Source organism: Oncorhynchus mykiss, chromosome 11 (assembly GCF_057628025.1).
Source record: "Oncorhynchus mykiss isolate SJ-2025 chromosome 11, ASM5762802v1, whole genome shotgun sequence".
NCBI lineage: Eukaryota > Metazoa > Chordata > Actinopteri > Salmoniformes > Salmonidae > Oncorhynchus > Oncorhynchus mykiss.
Genome location: NC_143032.1, coordinates 23,858,247 through 23,875,004, shown reverse-complemented (window position 1 = coordinate 23,875,004; position 16,758 = coordinate 23,858,247). Strand labels below are relative to the sequence as shown.

The window sequence follows — 16,758 nt, the reverse complement described above, 5'->3', positions numbered from 1 at the left end:
TAAATAATTATTATCACTTTACAAGGTCCCTGTAACACCTAAAGATTTTGCAATTGTTTTAGATGCCATTCCCTCAGGTGTTGCTATGTTATTCAGGAACGTGTCAAGACCTGACCCTCAGAGCCTACCTTCTATTGACCCTGTTGACTCATCAGTAGGAAAGATTTGTTTCTCTTTTGGTCCATTCAACAACAGAGCAATACGATCCTTGCTTCAGCAGGATATTGTATCTATACCTTATGTCATGCCTTATTGGAATGGATTTATTGATAATATCTGTTGGAAAAAAGTTTGGATGTTGCCACACACATACCTACTACTTGTTAACAAAATTAAGGAAGTTTCCTTTAAAATGATTCATAAATATTATCCTGCCAACCACTATATGAAGAAGTTTAAGGAAAACATAAACTCAAATGGCTCCTTTTGTAATGACCACCCAGAAACAGTGTTGCATCTTTTTTGGCATTGTATGCATGTAAGAAACCTGTAGCAAGACATCAGTGGGTTTATAATTGAACACATTTATGAAGATTTTACACTATTGTGGAGAGATGTACTGTTTGGATTCTTTACATACAAAATAAATAAGCTGAAACATTTTTATGTAATTAATTTCATTTTTCTTTTGGCCAAATTTCATATACACAAATGTAAATTTACAAACAGAAAACCACATTTTCGTACCCTACAAAAATAAATTGAACTGTATTTTAAGACGGTTAAATTCTCTACTAACAAAAAAGCTGTTAGAATTGTAAGTATATGCATGTCCCTTAAGGTCCTTGTGTAATTGTGATATTGTACCCCCAAGCTCGATTGTCCATTGTTTGTAATCTATGTATGCTTGTGTTCCCTCATGTGCTTTATGTATTGATTTGTTGTTAATAAAAATAATAAAAAATTCAATTCAATTTAAAATTACTCAAATTGACTGGCCATCTCGGCAAAAAAATATGATTTGACATTTGTTCAGGTACAGAGTCCAACTCTTTTTCTGTACAATTTTGATTGAGACTTGTTGATTTATGTTGTAAGTTCTGTTCAAGATCAAACATTCGTGACCAACTATATTGGGTTTGGCTCGTTGAACCCGTACTACTGCTGCTGCAGTCAGCCAACAATGATTTGCAATTTGCTGAAATTGCTGCTGGCCTGCTGCTGCCTGGGCACGAGCTGAGCGGCTGCTGGTGACGTCACTCACAAAGCACTTTTGCAGTTGTGTGTTGTGACTGAGTGTGTAACATAAATCGTTTTTTGTGTCATTTAGAGGGAAAATTCATGCATTTTAGCGTTTGAGTCACTTTTCAAAAGTTGCTAAAAGTTCCAAATATATTTTTTTAAATAGCTACATTTGTTGCTAGGTGCTGTTTGAAAAAAATATCTTGCCAGGGTAGTCTGAAAAGTTGATAAATCTAGCAACAAAATTGCTAAATTGGCATCACTGCTCACTAAGCAGGATCTGGGGTGTATTCATTACGTCATAAAATGTTTACCGTTAAGAACCAAACGGAAGCAAACGGGAAAACGGGGAGGGTCTCACCCGAATTTATCCAATAGAAACTCTCGTTTTCGTTGCAAACAGAGGAAAAGTTTTGCAACAGAATCTGTTAAGCAAACGGAACGAAACGGGGCGGTACCTACCTAAATGTGTCCAATAGAAACTCTCGTTTTGCTGTTCGCTTCCCTTTGGTTCGTAAATGGTTTCCATAATGAATACAAATGCTTGGCAGCTAGGTAATATTTCCCCTCCAAAAAATTTGGGTTGGATTATTTATGCTAACACGTTTGCAATCCCTTTAGCTTTGCTTACAAGCTTGCACTTTTTGGACAATTTTGGATGATCCACACTTGGATGAAGACAGTGTGCAATATTCTAAATTGTCAGACAATGGTGGTGGAAAATGGTGCTTAATAAAGAAAGTAGCGTGAATTCGGGAAAATAAGTGGGACACGTTTTGCATTTCTGTCTTCTGTACCCTCTTTTGACATCTATTCAACACATTAGCCCAACACATGATCAATTTCTGGAATACTCAAGATGTTACCTAATCTCACACACACACAAATGTTTTTGACATCATATTCACAGGAGGCATGACACACCCATTTGTGTACACTGAGTCAAAAACTAATTCAGTTGGCATTTGATATACTGGGACACTATTATCATAATCCTATTTGTATCCCAATGATAATACAATTCACTCAAATAACAGTACTACAAGAAAATTATCAGAATATAGTACAAGAACAAGAGCCTTGCCTAACCCTAATGTAAACTGGATCTCCTTGCTCTTTTGGAAAAGTCTAGAAGACTGTACCACTTTAGCTATTCCATGCTGTCCTACTTTATGGTTGACATAGGGGGACAACACAAAAAAAGACAATTACAAAATGTAAACATAATATTGGCAACTTTTTTTGTATTTTGATGCACCAGTACATATTATGCATATTTACATCACAATTTTGCACAGTAGCTTATTTATGACCTTTTATAACCTTAAAACCTAACAGAAATAAACTGTCACTGATCATACTGTGTGCTTTGTGGAGTGAGCTTCCTGTTTGAAGCTTGCTCCGCCCCTCTCTAGGATGTCAAACCAATGAAATTATGTGATTTTGATCATGTGGTTTCTCTGCAATATTGTGGTTTCTCTGGTTTCTTAGCAACAATAGTTTAGATTTTTCTCCTCAGACTAGAGGTCAACCGAATATGATTTTTCAACGCTGATACCGATACTGATTATTGGAGGACTAAAAAAGCAGAAACCGATTAATCAACCGATTAATTTTTTAAAATTTGTAATAATGACAATTACAACAATACTGAATGAACACTTATTTTAACTTAATATAATACATCAATAAAATACATTTAGCCTCAAGTAAATAATGAAACATGTTCAATTTGGTTTAAATAATGCAAAAACAAAGTGTTGGAGAAGAAAGTAAAAGTGCAATATGTGCTATGTAAGAAAGCTAACGTTTCAGTTCCTTGCTCAGAACATATGAAAGCTGCTGGTTCCTTTTAACATGAGTCTTCAATATTCCCAGGTAAGGAGTTTTACGTTGTAGTTATTATAGGAATTATAGGACTATTTCCCTCTATACCATTTGTATTTCATTATCCTTTGACTATTGGATGTTCTTATAGGCACTTTATTATTGCCAGTGTAACAGTATAGCTTCCGTCCCTCTCCTCGCTCCTCCCTGGGCTCGAACCAGCAACACAACGACAACAGCCACCATCGAAGCAGCGTTAGCCATGCAGAGCAAGGGGAACAACTACTAGAAGGCTCAGAGCGAGTGATGTTTGAAACGCTATTAGCGCGCGCTAACTAGCTAGCCATTTCACTTCGGTTACACCAGCCTCATCTCGGGAGTTGAAAGGCTTTCAAGTCATAAACAACGCAATGCTTGAAGCACAACGAAGAGCTGCTGGCAAAACGCACGAAAGTGCTGTTTGAATGAATGTTTACACGCCTGCTTCTGCCTACCACTGCTCAGTCAGACACTTAGATACTTTTATGCTCCGTCAGATTATATGCAACGCAGGACACGCTAGATAATATCTAGTAATAAGATCAACCATGTGTAGTTATCTAGGGATTATGATTGATTGTTTTTTATAAGATAAGTTTAATACTAGCTAGCAACTTACCTTGGCTTACTGCATTCGCGTAACAGGCAGTCTCCTTGTGGAGTGCAGCGAGAGAGAGGCAGGTCGGTATTGCGTTACACTAGTTAATTGTTAGGTTGCAAGATTGGATCCCACGAGCTGACAAGGTGAAAATCTGTCATTCTGCCCCTGAACAAGGCAGTTAACCCACCGTTCCTAGGCCGTCATTGAAAATAATAATGTGTTCTTAACTGACTTGCCTAGTTAAATAAAGGTATAAAAAAATTATAGTAATATATTTTTTTAAATCGGCGCCCAAAAATACAGATTTCCGATTATTATGAAAACTTGAAATCGGCCCTAATTACTCGGCCATTCCGATTAATCTGTCAACCTCTACCTCAGACCAAGAAAAAAAATTAAGCTGTCCCAGTTTATATGAAGTCCCACTCGTTCCGAATTCACCCTACGCATATTTCTCCCGTTTTTTCTGCCTTCTCACCATTAAAGCTTGTGGATTTAAAGTATGCCTTTGTCGCCTGAATGCAGGATGCTTTATGTACAAGCAGGTCCATGAGGGATACAAGTGTATTACCGGGAATGCACACCAAGCATAGACCATAGCAAATATTGTGGATATACTGACAAGATACATATCTCTCCGCCCTAAAAATGTGAGTCGTTGTCCACAAAGTGGCGGCGGGCTGTAGCTCCCGCTCATCCTTTCTTTGGATTGGTGGAAACATATCATTATTGTAATAATTTTTAAAATAATCAATGAGGATTGTTGACGTCAACCACCTGTATTCAATAGAGAGATGCTATGCTACGAGCCTCATGACATGAATATGCATTGCCATCTTGAGATATCAATTCAATTTAAGGGCTTAATTGGCATGGGAAACCATTTTACATTGCAAAAGCAAGTGAAATAGATAATAAACAAAAGTGAAATAAATGATAAATGTACAGTAAACATTACACTTACAAAATAATAAAAACATTTCAAATGTCATATTATGTATATATACAGTGTCGTAATGAAGTGCAAGTAGTTAAAGTACAAAAGGGGGAAAAAATAAACAGGTTGTATTTACAATGGTGTTTGTTCTTCACTGGTTGCCCTTTTCTTGCAGCAACAGGTCACAAATCTTGCTGCTGTGATTGCACACTGTGGTATTTCACCCAATAGATATGGAAGTTTATCAAAATTGGATTTGTTTTCACATTTTTTGTAGGTCTGTGTAATCTGAAGGAAATATGTGTCTCTAATATGGTCATACATTTGGCAGGAGGTTAGGAAGTGCAGCTCAGTTTCCACCTCATTTTGTGGGTAGTGTGCACATGGTCTGTCTTCTCTTGAGAGCCAGGTCTGCCTTCGGCGGCCTTTCTCAATAGCAAGGCTATGCTCCCCGAGTCTGTACATTGTAAAGATTTCCTTCATTTTGAGTCAGTCACAGTGGTCAGGTATTCTGCCGCAGTGTACTCTCTGTTTTGGCCAAATAGCATTCTAGTTTGCACAGTTATGGAAGGTTTGGGAATTGCATCCTTTTAGGTGGTTGTAGAATTTAACGGTTCTTTTCTGGATTTTGATAGTTAGCGGGTACAGTCCTAATTCTGCTCTGCATGCATTATTTGGTGTTTTACGTTGTACACGGAGGATATTTTTGCAGAATTCTGCATGCGGAGTCTCAATTTGGTGTTTGTCCCATGTCTCAAGTATTTTTTATCTCTCAGTATAGTCAAGATTACTTAATCATTAAAAAACTTATATTCGATCAAATAAACTCACAAAGCAAACAAGCCATTATTTTTTGGTTGTCCAAATTCAACTCTTTGACCTCCATACAAAAACGCCTTGTTTGGTGAGCGAAACAACGAAAAAACACCACCATCTGGAGGGCGACAGATTTTCCGCAGAGTTCGGCTTCTCTCTTTCACTTCCTCTCTGAAGATAGTATGCTTGATCGGCATTATCGTCTGCCTAGGCTAAGAGACAATTTATACTTCATATGAAATGTTGTCCTTGAAAGGTTGAGTATTGCTTTTTTAAAGCTGAAGGTATCTCCAGACTTACTTATGCAGCCAGTCCCTATATCTTGACAACAAAATAGGTAAAGCGGTTGACCAGGTGCTTTTCAACTTCATCTGGATAAATCGTACACATTATATTAGGAAATCTGTCGTTATGAACTCATATGAATATGGTGGTCTCAATTTTTTAGATTTTGCTACTTTGAATAATACTTTTAAGATAAATTGGGCTATACATTTTTTAAAGAATCCAACTTCAATTTGAAATTTCATCCCTCATTTTATCTTCTACCGTTTTGGTGGCCTCAATTTTATGTTACTTTGTAACTATAACATTGATAAGATTCCTGCAAAATTATCTGCTTTTCATAGACAAGTATTCATAGCGTGGTCGTTAATATATAAACATACTTTTTCCCCGCATAGGTATTTCATTTGGAACAATAAGGACATTTTGTATAGAAACAAGTCTTTGTTTTTTAAGAACTGGTTATATAATCATATCCTGCTGGTAAGTCAACTTTTTAAGGCAGAAGGATTGTTACTGAATTATGATACATTTTTATCTCGTTACAATATCCCTGTAACACCTAGAGAGTTCACCTTAGTCTTTGATGCTATTCCATCTGAAACGCTCATGTTATTTAGAGGTGTAGCCAGACCTCACCTTCTTGACCTACCCTCGCTTAATCCAGTTGACTCTCCAATAAGGAAAATATGTTTCTCCTTGCTCCCTCAGAACAACAGATCTATACGTGCTTTATTTCAAAGGGACATTGTATCCATTCCTTATGTCACAAGTTACTGGAATATATTGGTCACTAATATCTGTTGGAAAAAAAGTATGGTTATTAAGACACAAATACTTGCTTGTTAACCAGGTCAAAGAGGTCTCTTTCAGAATGATCCATAAGTATGACCCTGCGAATCATTACCTGAAGAAACTCAAAAAAGACATTGATTGTACTTTTTGTGTTGAGCATCTAGAAACAGTTTCACATTTATTTTGGCATTGTCTACATGTAAAACAATTATGGAAAGATATTCACAGTTTTATAATTGTTAATATTCTTGATGACTTTTGTTTGTAATGGGAGAATGTGCTGCTCGGTTTCCTTAACCATAATAAAGAAAAACAATTTTACCTCATAAATCGAATTGTGCTAATGGAAAAATGTCATATTCATAAATGTAAATTCACTAATAAAAATAAAAAAAACTCTTCCATGTTTCTATAAGGAATTCGAGCAGTACATTAAAACCATTCTACACTGCTCAAAAAAATAAAGGGAACACTAAAATAACACATCCTAGATCTGAATGAATGAAATATTCTTATTAAATACTTTTTTCTTTACATAGTTGAATGTGCTGACAACAAAATCACACAAAAATGATCAATGGAAATCAAATGTATCAACCCATGGAGGCCTGGATTTGGAGTCACACTCAAAATTAAAGTGGAAAACCACACTACAGGCTGATCCAACTTTGGTGTAATGTCCTTAAAACAAGTCAAAATGAGGCTCAGTAGTGTGTGTGGCCTCCACGTGCCTGTATGACCTCCCTACAAAGCCTGGGCATGCTCCTGATGAGGTGGCGGATGGTCTCCTGAGGGATCTCCTACCAGACCTGGACTAAAGCATCTGCCAACTCCTGGACAGTCTGTGGTGGATGGAGCGAGACATGGAGCGAGACATGATGTCCCAGATGTGCTCAATTGGATTCAGGTCTGGGGAACGGGCGGACCAGTCCATAGCATCAATGCCTTCCTCTTGCAGGAACTGCTGACACACTCCAGCCACATGAGGTCTAACATTGTCTTGCATTAGGAGGAACCCAGGGCCAACCGCACCAGCATATGGTCTCACAAGGGGTCTAAGGATCTCATCTCGGTAGCTAATGGCAGTCAGGCTACCTCTGGCGAGCACATGGAGGGCTGTGTGGCCCCCCACCATGACTGACCCACCGCCAAACCGGTCATGCTGGACGATGTTGCAGGCAGCAGAACGTTCTCCACAGCGTCTCCAGACTCTGTCACATGTGCTCAGTGGGAACCTGCTTTCATCTGTGAAGAGCACAGGGCGAATTTGCCAATCTTGGTGTTCTCTGGCAAATTCCAAACGTCCTGCACGGTGTTGGGCTGTAAGCACAACCCCCACCTGTGGACGTTGGGCCCTCTTACCACCCTCATGGAGTCTGTTTCTGACCGTTTGAGCATACACATGCACATTTGTGGCCTGCTGGAGGTCATTTTGCAGGGCTCTGGCAGTGCTCCTCCTGCTCCTCCTTGCACAAAGGCGGAGGTAGCGGTCCTGCTGCTGGGTTGTTGCCCTCCTACAGCCTCCTCCACGTCTCCTGATGTACTGGCCTGTCTCCCGTTAGCGCCTCCATGCTCTGGACACTACGCTGATGGCAAACCTTCTTGCCACAGCTCACATTGATGTTCCATCCTGGATGAGCTGCACTACCTGAGCCACTTGTGTGGGTTGTAGACTCTGTCTCATGCTACCACTACAGTGAAAGCACCGCCACCATTCAAAAGTGACCAAAACATCAGCCAGGAAGCATAGGAACTGAGAAGTGGTCTGTGGTTATCACCTGCAGAACCACTCCTTTATTGGGGGTGTCTCGCTAATTGCCTATAATTTCCACCTGTTGTCTATACCATTTGCTCAACAGCATGTGACATTTATTGTCAATCAGTGTTGCTTCCTAAGTGGACAGTTGGATTTCACAGAAGTGTGATTGACTTGGAGTTACATTGTGTTGTTTAAGTGTTCCTTTTATTTTTTTGAGCAGTGTATATTAATCTAATACGAAAGTTGTTAAAACAATCAATATGTGTGTTTCTTTTAAGGTCTTTGTATAATCTGTAATTTGTTGTACCTCCTATCATATGTTATCATTGTCTATTTATGTACTTATTGTATGTATACAGATTTTTCTACATTGGTAATAAAAATTAAAAAAAAAAAAAATTAAATTATTTTTTATTTATTAATTATTTAATTACAAATGTAAAAACTTCACATGACATCGCGGAGCATCGAGGCACGCCAGGCCAAATTGAGCTCTTTACTTCATCGCTATGCGTCTCTCAAATGTTGTAACAATGCCATATTGACATGATTGGTTGACGGTAGATGAGGGCGGGGGGTCCTGTATGAACACAAACTCACTTCCTTAACAACTTCCTTCCCAACAGCTCTGCACTGCTCAGCGAAGCTGACGTGCGAGCACAAGTTAGCCAGACAGACTACTATACTTCATGATCAGAATACAAAACCAGAATGAACTGGTAAGAGACACAGTCTTACTTAGGTTGTGCCTGTTGTTCATATGGTTATCTGCCCTCTCATTGGCTTGAATGGTCCTACCTGATCTCGCCTGCCGTCATTCATTGATCACAAGCGGTCACTCGGCTCTCTTGTCAATATAATAGATACTCTTTCCCTTTACATCTCCTCAACACTCACTGAGTAAGGACAGCCCCCCTTTTCGTTGGCTTTTTGCCGACGGACTTTAATTTGGTTTCAAGAGTTGAGTGAGACAAGGTAAGGTATGCTCAATTACATGTTTTATTTTAAAGAGTGAAATAGATAAACATTCTTACTGTCCTGCAATAGGTAATATAGCCTACCTTCTTCACACGAAATCGTATATAAGAGAGCATTGCGAATTGTTTTGGTTTCTTTAGTTTACAGAACACACTCAAGAAGAAAATATTTGTTTTGACAGTAGGTTATTATGACCCATCCTCCACATTCAGATTTTACCCAAAGGAATCATTGCTTTGGTCTTATTTGCCAATATTGTTTGGGCTGTCAATGACCGCATATTTAGAATACAATGGATTCACTGATTAACAATTATGTTAAAGAATGAGATTTTCTGAAGAAATATTCAATGCCAAATGTAACTTTGTTAGAATTAGGCCTATTATTGGCAGTGAGTTAAATGTATACATGTAAAAAGAAGGTTCAATAACTAAGGCAAAATTGGTCCCATTCCTACATATTGTAGGCTACTGCTCTACGCATTATGTATTTGTCTAACAATTTATATGTTTGAATAAATTGTTACATGTACCCTACTGGGACCTGTAGGCTATAACTATAAAAACAGTAAACTCGTGTTTCAAGCAGCCACTACAGTTGGTCATGAGACTACTCGTTTTTGTAACAACCATAGTTCAGTTATTCTTTATCTACAGCAGACTGATAGAACCAACTAACTGTAAATGGGAAGTCGATTAACATTTCTCTTCCCACCGTCTTAAGAAAACACCATACGATATTACTGTTGTGAGTGTGAGCAGTATTTTGGGGGGTTTTGTCTTAAAATAATAATAAAAAGTTAAATGGTAAGCTAGACGCTAACTACCTTTAACGCACAATATAATATCTTGCGCAGGAAGTTTTGTTAAGAGCTCCGATGCTTGTTCTGAACAATAAAACGGATCGCTTGCGTTCCGGTTTTGGGAACGCATCTTTCATATAATCGAAAAATAATAATACATTAAAAAAAGGTTAAATTACTAAACACCTTATTTAGGGTTAGTGTTCCCACATGGCCATATCTCCACGTTACAGCGCGCGTTTACGAAAGACAAACAACCGGAAGACACGCGAACACTTGTGCTAATTAGCTACAGTGCCTTCAGAAAGTATTCACACCCCATTACTTTTCCACATTTTGTTGTTTTACAAAGTGGGTTTAATATTGATTTAATTGTATTTTTTGGTCAATGAACTACACAACATACTCATGTAAAAGTGGAATAAAATTGTAACATTTGTTTAATTTTTTAAAATTTTAATTTTAATGTGTATATATATATATATATGACTAGTGTTTTATTTATCTTGATTACATAAGTAGTAAGGGGAATCAATTCATGTCAGAATCACCTTTGGCAGCGATTACAGCTGTGTTTTTCAGAGTAAGTGTCTTAATAAGAGCTTTCCACACCTGGCTTGTGCACCATTTGCCCATCATTCTTTTAAAAATTCTACAAACTCTGTCAAATTGGTTGCTGGTCATTTTCAGGTCTTGCCAGACAACCATTTTCAGGTCTTGCCATAGATTTTCACTCAGATTTATTTCAAAACTATAACTTGTCCACATTCGCTGTCTTCTTGGTAAGAAACTCCAGTTCAGATTTGGCCTTGTGTTTTTATGTTATTGTCCTGCTGAAGGTGAATTCATCTCATAGTGTCTTGTGGAAAGCAGACTGAACCAGCTTTTTCTTTGGGATTTTGCCTCTGCAGTCCTTAACGATTACAAGCATACCCATAACAGGATGCAGCCACCACTATGCTTGATAATATAGAGAGTTGTTCTCAGTTATGTGTTGTATTGGATTTGCCCCAAACATAACACTTTTTATTCAAGAAAATAAAAAAAGTAAATTGTTTGCAACATTTTTTGCAGTAGTTTTTTAGTGCCTTGTTGCAAACAGGATGCTTGTTTTGGAATATTTGTATTATGTACAGGCTTCCTCCTTTTCACTCGTCTATTCATTTAGTATTGTGGAGTAACTACAATGTTATTGATCCATCCTCAGTTTTCTCCTACCACAGCCATTAAACTCTGTAACTGTTTTAAAGTCACCATTGGCCTCATGGTGAAATCCCTGAGCGGTTTCCTTCTTCTCCCGGGCAACTGCGTTAGGAAGGACGCCTGTATTTCTGTAGTGATACACTTTGTAGTGATAGTAGACCCACACTAATTCGCTTACTGCCCCAAATGATCCACAGATTACGTAATCTCAATCACACTCTACACTGCCCTTTCCCACCTGGACAAAAGGAACACGAATAGTGCCCACAAAGCTCAGCACTAAGCTAAGGACCCTGGGACTAAACACCTCCCTCTGCAACTGGATCCTGGACCTCCTGACGGACTGCCCCCAGGTGGTAAGGGTAGGCATCAATACATCTGCTCTGCTGATCCTCAACACGGGACCCCTCAGGGGTGCGTGCTTAGTCCCCTCCGGTACTCCCTGTTCACTGACGACTGCATGGCCAGGCATGACTCCAACAGCCTATAGGGAGGTCAGAGACCTGGCAGTGTGGTGCCAGGACAACAACCTCTCCCTCAATGTGAGCAAGACAAAGGAGCTGATCGTGGAATACAGGAAAAGGCTCCCATTAACATCGATGGGGCTGTAGTAAAGCGGGTCGAGAGATTCAAGTTCCTTGGTGTCCACATCACCAACAAACTATTGCGGTCCAAACACACCAAGACAGTCGTGAAGAGGGCATGACAACAGCTTTTCCCCCTAAGGAAACTGAAAAGATTTGGCATGGGTCCCCAGATCCTCAAAGTTCTACAGCTGCACCATCGAGAGCATCCTGGCCGGTTGCATCACAGCCTGGTATGGCAACTGCTCGGCATCCATCCGTAAGGCACTACAGAGGGTAGTGCATTGCACCCAGGACTTCACTGGGGCCAAGGTTCCTGCCATCCAGGACCTGTATATAGTATACTATACTATACTATACTATTGTCAGACTCCAGTCACCCAAGTCATAGACTGTTCTCTCTGCTACCGCACGGCAGTCGGTACTGGAGTGCCATGTCTAGGTCCAAAAGGCTCATTATCAGCTTTTACCCCCAGGCCATAAGACTGCTGAACAATTCATCAAATCCCCCAGAGTGCCAGAGCCAGTCTACCTCTGAAACTAACATATACGGTCACCTTAAGGAGTAAGAATAGGCTCCTCGAGAGAACATTCTTGGGCAAGTCATGAGAATACTCCTTGTTGTTATCTGTGACAACCAGCTCAGTTTTTCTTTATCTGTAACAGACTGATGAGGTAAATTTCCCTTTGCTTCTTGAATGTCCTATATCTTGAAAACTTGACTGCTGAATTGCAAAACATTTTGTAACTGTCTCAATAGTAGACTAACAAAAAAAAAATCTAAAGATAATTATTTTGTAGATGTTTCCTTTTAAATGGCAATTCCATCACTTTTCAACCTTATTGGTTATCTCCATCACAAAACAAATGTCTACATATTTGAAAACGGCACATTTTCTATGTTTTGTGTAAAAATTAAAAAAGTTCTACATCATGCGAAGCCAGAACCCTCTTTCTAGAAACTCAATGTAGGTTTTGAAAACACGTTTTGCTCTTAATCTTACCCCGTGATGATGCAGAGAAGCATTTTATAGGATCTTTCTTCTCATAGAAATGCTCTGTTTTCAGATATGTAGACACTGGTTTGGTGCGAGGGCCATAACTAGGGTTTGAGTTTTAGTGAAATCCGGAAGGAATAACTTAAAAAAATATTTGTTTGAAGTTAATTTACTGCATTGCTATACAACAACAAAAAAGACACGTTACAATGCTATTTGGAGAACAGCAAACACAAGAAAAAATCACCCCAGCCATTATCACCTTGGCTGCTCTAGATTCATTCACTTCTGTCGATTTACAAAAAAACACAAAGCCTATCTATACAATTGTAATGTTATACCCTTGAAAGGGGGGAAATATGATAAATGATTCACACTGACATGTAGCATCAGCGACGAAACAAAAACATGACATTTTTAGGACTCTTTTGATTGCATTTTAATGTAGTCCTATAGGGAAGATGTTCATACTGAAACATATATTTTTTATGTTCCTAACATGTTTGATGAGATTAGTGCAGAATTTCTCAGGGGACCACAAATGGGGCGCAGACCCCAAGTTTGGGAACCACTGTACCAACCTCTGTCTCTGTGCTTGCTTCCTCTGTCTCGTCTCTCTCTGCTTTAAAAAAAATAAAAATATTTATTTCACCGTTTATTTAACCAGGTAGGCCAGTTGAGAACAAGTTCTCATTTACAACTGCGATCTGGCCAAGATAAAGCAAAGCAGTGCGACAAAAACAGAGTTACACATAAACATGTACAGTCAATAACACAATAGAAAAATCTATGTACAGTGTGTGCAAATGTAGAAGAGTAGGGAGGTAAGGCCATGGAGGTGAAATAATTACAATTTAGCATTAACACTGGAGTTGTCGATGTGCAGATGATGATGTGCAAGTAGAGATACTGGGGTGCAAAAGAGCAAGAGGATAAGTAACAATATGGGGATGAGGTAGTTGGGTGTGCTATTGACAGACTAGCTGTGTCTGCTCTGACAGCTGATGCTTAAAGTTAGAGAAGGAGATATAAGGCTTCAGTGATTTTTGCCATTCGCTCCAGTCATTGGCAGCAGAGAACTGGAAGGAAATGCGGCCAAAGGAAGTGTTTGGCTTTGGGGGATGACCAGTGAAATATACCTGCTGGAGCGGATGCTATGGGTGGGTGTTGCTATGGAGACCAGTGAGCTGAGATAAGGCGGGGCTTTACCTAGCCTAGACTTATAGATGAACTGGAGCCAGTGGGTTTGACACTACAGTGGTAGGCTTGATTACCAACAATGGCGAGACAGCCTACAGGGAGGATGTGAGGGCCCTCGGAGTGTGGTGTCAGGAAAATAACCTCACACTCAACGTCAACAAAACAAAGGAGGGCCTCCCGGGTGGCGCAGTGGTTAAGGGCCATCAGAGTCCCTGGGTTCGCGCCCAGGCTCTGTCGTAACCGGCCGTGACCGGGAGGTCCGTGGGGCAACGCACAATTGGCCTAGCGTCGTCCGGGTTAGGGAGGGCTTGGTCGGTAGGGATGTCCTTGTCTCATCGCGCACCAGCGACTCCTGTGGCGGGCCGGGCGCAGTGCGCGCTAGCCAAGGTTGCCGGGTGCACGGTGTAGCCTCCAACACATTGGTGCGGCTGGCTTCCGGGTTGGATGCGCGCTGTGTTAAGAAGCAGTGCGGCTGGTTGGGTTGTGTATCGGAGGACGCATGACATTCAACCTTCGTCTCTCCCGAGCCCGTAAGGGAGTTGTAGCGATGAGACAAGATAGTACAACAATTGGATACCACGAAATTGGGGAGACAAAGGGGTAAAAATTCAAAAAAAACAAAGGAGATGATCGTAGACTTCAGGAAACAGCAGAGGGAGCACCACCCTATCCACATCGACGGGACAGTAGTGGAGAATATGGAACGTTTTAAGTTCCTCGGCGTACAACATCACGGACAAACTGAAATGGTCCACCCACTCAGACAGTATGGTAAAGAATGCGCAACAACGCCTCTTCAACCTCAGGAGGCTGAAGAAATTTGGCTTGTCACCTAAAACAAACTTACAGATGCACAATCGAGAGCATCCAGTCGGGCTGTATCACCTCCTGGTATGACAACTGCTCCGCCCATAACCGTAAGGCTCTCCAGAGGGTAGTACAGGATGCACATTTCTGTTTGAAAAAGCTAGCCTTAGCTTTCCTAACAGACTGAGTATATTGGTTCCTGACTTCCCTGAAAAGTTGCATATCGTGGGGGCTATTTGATGCTAATGCAGAATGCCACAGGATGTTTTTGTGCTGGTCAAGGGCAGTCAAGTCTAGGGTGAACCAAGGGCTATATCTGCTTCCTCCTGCATGCATCGCAGCCTGCCTCAGCCTCTCCACACCGTCTGTCTCAGTAGCCTACTCTCTGTAAAGTTTGCTTCTTAATTCATCCTTCTAGCTGGCTAAGTAATACTAGCCAGAGCCCTTCAACATTACTATAATAGAGGTCTCTGTCGTCAGAGACTGACTGAAATATTTATAAGTGACTATTTACTACTTGTACACTCATTCTCCGAGAGTCATTTTTTGTTTGTTTGGGATGTCTGTAGACACATTAGGAGTTGTGGGACGGTTTTAAAATGGCCTTTTGTCTGGCATCTTGCGAAACATAGTCGCTTCTAGACTATTTGCCTATTGAGCCGACTGTGATCTTGGGTAGTTAGTTTCCCTCGACCTGTGCCGCGAGAGTGCGGAGTTAGCCGTTTAAAAGAGTGGTGAATGTGCTGTTAAAAAGGCAAATCCAGGGGACGCAGGCGAACATAACGAACAAACCACTGTTCATGATTCCATTCTTTTGCAAAGAGACAGGTGCGATTAGAACTCAGTCAGATCAAAAAAATGAGCATTCTGAGCTTTGATCAACGCTGGGAGCAATATTTAGATGTTGACCCGTAATTGATGTTGCTTTATTTTGTACTTTGTTACAGCCTGAATTCAAAATGTATGATTAAATTTTTTTTTTTTACCCATCTACACAAAATACCCAATAATGATAAAGTGAAAACATGTTTTTAGAAATGTTGGGAAATGTATCTATTTTTTTGCACATTTATAGAAAATGAAATGCAGAAATATGTCATTTAAATAAGTATTCGTACCCCTGAGTCAATACTTTGTAGAAGGACCTTTTGGCGGTGATTACAGCTTTGAGTCATCTTGGGTATGACTGTATCAACTTTCATTTGGATTTGGGAATTTTCTTCAATACGTACTACCCTCTGTGGTGCCTTGCGGTCAGAGGCCGAGGATTTGCCATACCAGGCAGTGATGCAACCCGTCAGGATGCTCTCGATGGTGCAGCTGTAAAACCTTTTTGAGGACCATTGCCAAATCTTTTCAGTCTCCTGAGGGGGAATAGGTTTTGTCGTTCCCTCTTCACAACTGTTTTGGTGTGCTTGGATGATAGTGGGAAGAGTTTGTTGGTGATGTGGACGCCAAGGAACTTGAAGCTCTCAACCTGCTCCACTACATCCCCATCGATGAGAATGGGGGCGTGCTCGGTCCTCCTTTTCCTGTATTCCACAATCATCTCTTTATTCCACTGTTGTCATCAGCAAACATAATGATGGTGTTGGAGTTGAGCCTGGCCATGCAGTCATGAGTGAACAGGGAGTACAGGAGGGGACTGAGCAAGCACCCCTGAGGGGCTCCCATGTTGAGGATCAGTGTGGCGGATGTGTTTTTACCTACCCTTACAACCTGGGGTTGGCAGGTCAGGAAGTCTAGGATCCAGTTGCAGAGGGAGGAGTTTAGTCCCAGGGTCCTAAGCTTAGTGATGAGCTTTGAGGACAATATGGTGTTGAACGCTGAGCTGTAGTCAATGAATAGCATTCTCACATAGGTGTTCCTTTTGTTCAGGTGGGAAAGGGCAGTGTGGAGTGCAATGGAGATTGCATCATCTGTGGATCTGTTGGGGCAGTAGGCA

At 40.4% G+C, this 16,758-nt stretch overlaps 1 protein-coding gene across 6 annotated transcripts in view; it reads left to right on the top strand.

Moving 5' to 3' along the window:
• The window catches only part of frrs1b (ferric chelate reductase 1b), a 55,491-nt gene that overhangs the window by 28,377 nt on the left and 10,356 nt on the right, over nt 1–16,758 (top strand). The window contains exon 1 of one of the 6 annotated variants that reach the window (XM_021620537.3): nt 8,834–9,216. The exons of 4 other annotated variants lie outside the window; for them this stretch is intronic. Coding sequence is in view for 1 of the 2 variants with exons in the window: in XM_021620536.3 (XP_021476211.3) it covers nt 8,931–8,960 (30 nt within the window). In the remaining variant the exon portion in view is untranslated. Of the gene's footprint in view, nt 1–8,833; nt 9,217–16,758 lie in introns of those variants that run through there. One more of the 6 variants, XM_021620536.3, reaches the window with a different exon arrangement.